Source organism: Haliotis cracherodii, unplaced genomic scaffold (assembly GCF_022045235.1).
Source record: "Haliotis cracherodii isolate W230 unplaced genomic scaffold, xgHalCrac1.p SCAF_27, whole genome shotgun sequence".
NCBI classification, from domain to species: Eukaryota; Metazoa; Mollusca; class Gastropoda; order Lepetellida; family Haliotidae; genus Haliotis; species Haliotis cracherodii.
Window position 1 is genome coordinate 4,654,628 of NW_027266283.1, and position 8,773 is coordinate 4,663,400.

At 41.0% G+C, this 8,773-nt stretch overlaps 1 protein-coding gene across 1 annotated transcript; it reads left to right on the top strand.

Moving 5' to 3' along the window:
• The first annotated feature begins 3,233 nt into the window (after window positions 1–3,233).
• Window positions 3,234–8,773, top strand: LOC139473234 (uncharacterized). The gene is made up of 4 exons (XM_071255763.1): window positions 3,234–3,376; window positions 5,117–5,191; window positions 6,693–6,794; window positions 8,569–8,773. Exons 1-4 carry the CDS (start codon window positions 3,335–3,337, stop codon window positions 8,743–8,745), a joined length of 396 nt encoding a protein of 131 aa, XP_071111864.1. The 5' UTR covers window positions 3,234–3,334; the 3' UTR covers window positions 8,746–8,773.

Here is an 8,773-nt window from a genome sequence, read left to right on the forward strand (position 1 = left end):
TTTGACATATTTATAATAAAGTCATTTTAAGCTTGAGGCAACATCATTTCTCCACTTTTGGATAAATTGATCTTGAAGTATTTGTTCCACCTGTGAAGCTAGCCATTGGGTAGTACATGAGCTCGGGCTATTGAATACATACGTCAAACCAGTTCCATCTCAAATGTCTTTAACCTTTAACAACCTGGGGTTTTCTAGTTTTTCATTATTCAAGTAAATATAGACAAGGTTTGAAAGTTTATTTACACCTTTATGGTAGGTTAATTTATGCCAAAAGGAGATGAGACGTTTGTACATCTTTATCGTGATAGGGAATCTGCCGAGTTCACCATAGAGCAGAAAACGAGGGATCGAGTTCCTTAATCCTGTAACAAGTCGAAGAAATTTTAGATGGATTTTTTCCAAGTATTCAACATTTTCAAAACACCAAATTTCGGACCCATAAATTAGGATAGGTAATATCATTGTATCAAATGCATACAGTAAACAATCCAATGGCAAATCGATATTTCGTGATTTTTTCAACAGACTGAACATAGCTTTTGTAGCACTATCAGCGAGATCTTTAATACTTGTAACCAGTCTTCTATTCCTATGAAATGTTATGCCTAGGTAGTTATATGTGTCAACTATATCAAGTCTTTTGTTGTTATATAGAAAAATTTAATTTTGACGTGTTTGCTGGTCCACTCCCAAAGATAAGAATTTTAGTTTTGCTGATATTGACTGACAATTTCCATCTATCACAATATATTTCGAAGGAGTCTAATGCTTTCATCAAATAGAACGGCATCATCTGCATACAGTAAGATCAAAAGTTGTATGAATAGTTCAATATAGTTGTCTTCAGAGCGATCTAGTTTAACACCATTACAATTGGAGTCAAGAAGGTGATTTTCAATGTCATTAATAAAGATTGAAAACAGTAAAGGAGATAAGTTTTCTCCCTGTCTAACACCAATATTGCAGTTGAAGTAGGCTGATTCATTGTTATTATATTGTACAAGAGATTTTATACCATTATACATTGCCCTGACTAGTGTTAGAAATCTCCCTTCAATACCAATGATTTGCATTTTATTCCACAAACCTACCCTCCAAACTGTGTCAAAAGCTTTAGTGAAGTCTATAAAAGCACAATACAATTTCTGCTTTTTATTTTTCAATATTTGCATTAAGTTATAACAACATAATATGTTACTACCTGATATGCTCTTGGGATTGCTGCTTGGTAAAGATAGGACAGTCACATCCTGAGAGGGGTCTATGTGTATTCCATTCTTAGCATGAATGAGTTCATCCTTCTCAATATAACTAGAGACATAATCATTATATCCATTACCACTTGTGGCTGTAACATCAGCATCACTCAAAAAATTAAATATGGTAACATTTCTCTGCTCTGTTCTGTCAACCTCATTTACAACTTTATCAGCACTATCATCACAATTGTCTTTAATTTTGTCATTTTCAAAGTGATTGTCTTCATCTTTGATCATATCACTGTTTGCATTGATAACATTATTAGTGCAAAGGATGTTGCTACCTAATATACTATTGGGATTGCTGTGCTGAGACAAATATGGTAGTTCCTGGGACAGGATCGGGTAGCCTAGTGGTTAAAGCGTTAGCTCGTCACGCCGAAGACCCGGGTTCGATTCCCGACATGGGTACAATGTGTGAAGCCCATTTCTGGTGTCCCCCGCCGTGATATTGCTGGAATATTGCTAAAAGCCGCGTAAAACCATACTCACTCACTCACTCCTGGGACAGGGATTTACAGGTTAATGGAAAGTTATTGATACATGTAGCACTTGGTGAAGTTAGGAGAGTCACATTGTGAGAGGAGTCTAGGTCTATTGGCCCCTGCCCACCAATGCACCCCTACCTGCATGTACCTCGGGTTCCTATGCTGGGTACATGCCTGGGGACTCGATAGGTCAATGAATACATCGACAGCCTTCTTATCGCTTCATTACAAATGTCTGTATTCGGGAGATGCTACTGTGCCAGCATTACAAGAATAAACGCTGGGCCTCTAATACACGTCGGCCTTTATTAGACGCGCGAAATTATTGCATGACCGGGCATCTAATAGAGGAAATACGTTACATTTGAAATTGGGTGTTCTTGCCGACGACTTTGACGTCCGAGGCCGTAACACTTATTTGATGATGACTTTACAACACCTAACGAAGGCACATGGCGTTCATAAAATTCCCCGAGGCAATCATGTTCGGTAATCATCCTTACTGAAACAAACCATAATGAATGCAATGAAAAACTTCATGGCAACACGTTGTTTACAAACCCTTTTGTGATCGATATTTATCGCCATCTACCACCAACGTTAGGATTCAGATCTAAAAGTCCATCTAAAACCATTACGTGCTTCAAAAGGCCACAGCAAGTCACAAACAAATGTCCCGGCATCACTGTAGCGTCACAGCACACATACTTGGTCACAACAGCTGATCATGATGAAATCCATTAAAAAACACTCAGTATTAAGCAAAACATACACGAACCACTCGCTCGGTTCCAAATTAAAATAAGAGGATTCTACTCTACAGTGGGACTAAATCAAATTCCGAAACAAAACAGCTTATTCTCCAAACTGGTTTCATCGAGTAGATTGAACAGAAATTAACCTGGATAAAGACAAACGCAGTGGGCGACTATTTAAAACCGGCATCAATCCGGACTAGTACCAGCAGCCTCACACATAAACATACATGCATGCACGTCGCTCTATAAGTGCAATAAGCTTGAACGCAACGTTTAACCATTTCACCTCGTCTCATCCTCCATTGAAGGTTCCAATCTGAGATTTCAACGAAAACAGCACGAGATTTTCGATTGGGCAACCAGAAAACAATTGTGTCTTGCGATTTTTGACGGTGCTACAAATCGCACGAATCGGCCCCAAACCAAGTCTGTTACTTAATGCTTATCAAAACTGCAAGTGTTTTACAACTGTTCACTGTATCTATTTAAAACAAGTAGAGCAGTTAATCTCTCCCTTTACAAGTTTAAACTTGCAGATAAGACATATGTAAACGGTGTATAAATGTTGGAAGAAAATTTCTGTCTGCATTATACAAAGGTCATTTATATGTCATGGAAATAACGTGTTTCTTCACAGGGCTATCTCATTTTGTTACGCAATTACATTTCGGAAAAAAATGTCAGTGCACCTAAGATAATGCCAAAATATGTAAGTGACGAGTTCAAAATACAAAAGTGACAAATATTCCCAAACATTTGCCTTACGAACGGAGGTGCAAACGTGTTTGAGCTAGTAACACACAGGCTGTCTCATCTCGTCACCAACATGTTCAGGATTTGTCTTCTCCATTGCCTGTGTTTAGCTTCCGTAAGTTGAAATTGTCATATTTTTAAAGTTCATCATTGCCAGTTTGAAAACTTTGGTATTACAAAACTACTTGTCTGCTCTGATTATGTTGGCCTTGGCGGGCAAGTAGTGGCCGGTCATGCTGCTCTAAGCCTTTCCGAACAGTGCAGAGATTTGGCTTTACGTGTGCTAGTATCTATTATCCACAGTGTCAGAAGGAGGTCCACACCATCCAGCCACCATTGCTATCACGATCTGATTACGTTATTTCGAAGATTCTCTTTGGTACCTTACACTTGTCTCAGAGTCTCCATCTATTCCATCGCACTTATTGAAAAGTGTCTGTTTGGCTGCTTTCTATTTTCTGGAAGTCTCTATCTGGCACCTGTCATTTATCTCAAAGTGTCTATTGGGTTCATTTCACTTATCTCGAACTCTGTACCTACCTGGTTCTTTTTCTAACGTCGAATGTGTCTGATGCCTTTCACTTGTATCGAAATTTGGTTCTGGTTCTTTTCAATCATTTCGAAATCGTTTCACTTGTTTCGAAATCTGTCTCGATCCCCGGCCGCATCGTACACAAAGACGTTAAAAGATGGTACTTGTTGTTACTCTGCCTGGCGCTGGGCATTAAGGGGCTAAAACAAGGACCGGTCGGCTCGGAGTCAGTATACTGTGTCTGAGTGGGGTATTCATGTTAAGTGGGAAGTTCGTTCATTCGTCACGCCTCGTGTTCGTTTCCCCAACACGACGGAAGCCATTTTTGTATTACTACATCGTGGTGTGACACGATTATTGCTACAGGTGGTGTGAAATCCTACTTACTCCCTAAGTAGTGAGTGAGTAAATTGGGTTAATCGAACCTTTAATTTCTTCATGTCTTCTTCTTTATGTCAATAAGTTCTTTTCCAAGAAAATCACCAAATAACTGTCATGAGTCTTTTCCTTCGACTTTGTGCAAGGCAAAACGTAAATTCCATTGATACGACGTCGTATTTTAACAGCATTATAACGTTCATGAATACACGTCTCTTCTCTTACACACATGTGTAGGTATCAGTTTTTAACATTCTGAAATGGGATTTGTACTGGAGACATACTATTCTTCTTCACTGGGCAATCCCCAGATAATCAAATGCTTGACCCCTTATTGACTTTCGATAATGATGTTGAAATAAGACTGGTTGGTTTGCTGTTTTACGCCGCACTTAGCACGGCGGTCTGTAGATAATCGAGGATGGACCAGACAATCCAGTGATTGACATCATGGGCATCGATCCACGCAATAGCGATCGATGAATGCTTCAACCAAGTCAGCGAGCCTGACCACCCGATCCCGTTTGTCGCCTCTTACGACAATCATAGTCCACTTTATTGGCAAGCATTGGTTGCTGAAGACCTATTCTACCCCAGATCTTCACGGTCCTGTTAAGCAATTACGCCAACACAAGTCACGCGCCATGACAGTTTAATTTATACATTTCAATTTTTGTTTACTGAAAGCAAAGACGAATCTAGTTCAAATGAAACCAAACCTAGTTTCGTTGATTGAGGTTCTTTTGTAAAAAAAAGTACAATTATTTTAAAGTGTTTTTTTTATAGACTTAATGTTAGTCTCCACCAACACGTGCAATGAACACTTACTCGAAGTTCGTGCACTCAGGATAGAATGCAGGCATTCGAAATTGCAATCTCTGTCGTTTGTGCAGGCACTTGTAAGATAACATATTGTAATATTTACAGTGGTGTTGGATGTTGCAGGGCCAGTTCCTATTTGGTAACAAGGCGGATAGCTCCCACTATGGAGGATACACCTTCGAGTATCACAGTTACAGCGTGAGTTCTACACAATCTAATCAAGCATAGTCGCCTTTTACGGCAAGCATGGGTTGCTGAAGGCCTATTCTACCCTGGATCTTCACGGGTCACCTGACAGTTAACCCCTCTGAATGTGACTGAATGAAACAGTCCAAATTTCGCAGGGGTGATAGTTACACTATATACCTGATCAAATGGACTGTTTGACTGGTACGCGAGTTATTATAACTTTCAAAAAGCGAATATGAAAGAGGAAAAGTATGGCGATCTGGAATATCTATTTGCCATTTAAGAAGTGACAGGTAGCTCGGCGTTTACGCTGGCGACGCACACTGACATGTGGTGCAAATTAGAAATAGGTAGACTTAAACCATGTTCATCTTGATATTTTTATGATGATTTCTTTACAATGTTGCCTAATGACTTAATGAGGGATGACAGCCCAAAGTGATGCAGGTCTCAGACGTTTACCACTTCGGTGAAACCCGCGAGCACGGGTATGGTGTTGACAAACCTAGAAACATAATCGGTGCGATCCGGGTTTCGAACCCACAATCATAGGGTTCTGGCCTGGCCAATGGACGCAACTCTGCACAGCGAATCGCGGCGCCTTAGACGACTGGGCCACCCGTGTCCCCCCGCCACACACGAACAAATTGAGGTGTCAATAGTGTCGCGTGTCCATACAATGTCACGAGACCTTGTATGACTCAGTGAAGTCCTGCCATATCAGTAGCATTCACACAATTTGAATACAAGGGTGTGTTCGTTATCTGATGACACACTACAGCACTCCTGCTATGCGAAGGCGGCAGGAAACAGAGCAGAAATTCTTTCGCACGATAGCGGATTTACCGATGAAACTGGTGAAACTAAAAACAATATTGTCAATTTTGAATTACTGGTGTATACAAATGAAGGGACTCTGCTGCTTATAAGTAAAGAAAAGACAAATAAGCTACCAGTTCTTATGGGACGAACAGCAGTGACATACAATCTTGCATATGCTTTATACATGCTTCTTAAAGGCTGAAATATGCATTTTAGACGAACTTGTTTAGGGAACGGTTTTTAAATATACAGACCGCCACCGTGGTCTAGTGGTTGAACAGTGAAATACCCGGGGTTCGATTCCCGGCCGCGTCATAACAAAATACGTTAAAAGATGGCACTTGTTGTTACCCTGCCTTGCGGAATACCGGTCGGCATACTGAGTGGTATAATGGTATATACACCAAGAGAAGAAATGTTGTTATGACGTTAACTGTAGAAACCATTATGTTATTGATTATCATCACGTTTGTCTATTTAATTGATGTACCAGGCATTCACTATGAAACAAATAGTTACGTGACTGTGGGTTTAATCAAATCCTTACACTTCTACATATTTAAATCTAAAGAAGCAAGACGTATGTGGTAGCAGTGTTACAAGATAGCATTCAGTATTGTGCAGCCAATCATTGTCACTTGAAAACAGGAAGAATGTTTACTCTCAGTGTGTTATTTCCTTCTTTCAGGATCTCCTTGTCGTGAAGGATCTCGGAAGCTGTTACTTCATGACAACAAACGCCACTCTCTCGGAGATCATCACTGACAAGCAGCGTAGAGTCGCACTTCAGGTTCATATACACAGTTGTATAGTGTAGCTGCACATACGTAGAACATACCGTCAAAGACATATTAAGAAATACGTTGTAATTATCAGGATGATCCAAATCATCTGGAAACTGAAAACGATGCATGTTTAAGAGGATAGTACATGTATATACATCATGGGCGGATACAGCTTTTTTGAAAAGGGGGGAGGGGTTGGGGTTGGGGTGCACAATTAAGATCTATTTATTGTCTTGTTGGTAATTTATACAGATGTAACGATTTTTTTTCGAAATAAAAAAGGGGGGGGGGGGGAGGGGGTGCACCCCCCTCTGTATCCGCCCATGTACATGTTTTCTATTGTAATCTGGTTTTGTCGTCTTAGGCGCCACATACGCTATGCACAGTTGCGTCTCTATGGCAGCGGTTTTCAAACCAGATTCGCTTTGTTTATGTTTCGGGGTTGTCAGAACAATACTCGTTGTCATGGGTTTTAAAGTGTTAAACTGATACGACCTGCATCACTTCGGGCTTTCCTCCCTCACGAAGCTGATCGATATGTAATGATGTAACTAAGATAATGTGATGTAACGTTAAACCAAACACACTCACTCACTCTGATAAGCGCACTACCTTCCAAAACCGCTAAAGAAGGCATTTTGTCGTCCCAGGAGGCCACCTTTGTCTGCTAATTCAAATATTACGAAGTATTTTAATAAGACGTATAAGCAGTTAATAATAACCCTAGTATCACGGAGACCTTTACCTAGTGCATACTGTACAAACACAACGTCCAGCTTCCTTTTATGAAGAGGTAGCATATGTTAACCAACTATATAGGTAACCTCACAATAATTGTTTATATTACTTCCAATGGGACAGAGCGCCTCTGTGGTCTAGTGGTAGAGCGTCCGCTCGGAGAGTATGCTTATATTATCTTTCAGGTTTTGAGATAAACGAATCATCAAAGCCGAATCGGAACAAACGTATTATTATGTTTCACGCGCGCTTATACACCAGTGTTGACGTAATGTACAATCACGTTATGTCGACGTTATGTTGAAACTACCGGATTTATGCCCCGTCGTTATTTAGACCATGGGCTTCAAAACGGACAAATAAAACGTTTTAAGCCCATGGGCGTCAATACATTTGAAGGAATTGATTGATCTCCCATGTCCGACCTTCTTCGTGTTGTAGCACGCTTCTATATGGCCAATTTTCACCAATACTGCACCTTATACGCCTGAGGTTTCCACATTTACAAGGCTTTTTGGAGACCGCATCCTCCAGTGGTAGAGCGTCCGCCCGGAGAGCGGAAGGTCCGGGGTTCGATCCGCTGACGCGTCATACCAAAAGACGTTAAAATATGGTACTTGTTGTTACCCTGTCTGGCACTCGGCATTAAGGGCCTAAAAACAAGGACTAGTCGGCTCGGAGTCAGTATACGGTGTCTGAGTGGGGTATTCATGTTAAACTGCGGCATTGTATCTCAGTGGGCTAGAACGATAAATCGGCATCAGTCCGGACTAGTACAAGCAGCCCCCCCCCCCCCCCCCCACACACACACACACGTGCATGCACGTCGCTATTTAAAAGCAATAATCTTGGACGCGAAGTTAAACTCCATTTCACCTCACCTCACCTCCAATGGGACAAGGATGACCCAGGTGTTTAAGATGTCACAATTCGCTGTGCAGAGTTGTGTCCCTTTTTTGCAAGCCAGGATCCTATGATCGCGGGTTTGAAACTAAGATTGTCGTTGATTATGATCTTTGGTTCTCACTCACTCTTTTTCAGATCGAGCTTGTCGGGTTCATCCGTAGTGACGTACACGTGACACGGACTAGTTTCGTCCAGGCAGACATCGCACACCGTGACATCAGTGCTACCGCAGCCTGCGTTGGCAAAGATTTGTACGAAATGAAATACCCAGCAGATGGCGCTGCCTACAAACAGGGGAAGACAGCTGCTTAAACTACAACTAAATCTCAGTTGACCACAA

What these genes read in the sequence shown, in the direction of transcription:
- LOC139473234 (XM_071255763.1), top strand. Translation starts at nt 3,335, where the DNA reads ATGTTCAGGATTTGTCTTCTCCATTGCCTGTGTTTAGCTTCC. An exon ending in ATTGCCTGTGTTTAGCTTCC is followed by an intron (nt 3,377 to 5,116) that starts GTAAGTTGAAAT and finishes TGGATGTTGCAG; the next exon opens with GGCCAGTTCCTATTTGGTAA. An exon ending in TCGAGTATCACAGTTACAGC is followed by an intron (nt 5,192 to 6,692) that starts GTGAGTTCTACA and finishes TCCTTCTTTCAG; the next exon opens with GATCTCCTTGTCGTGAAGGA.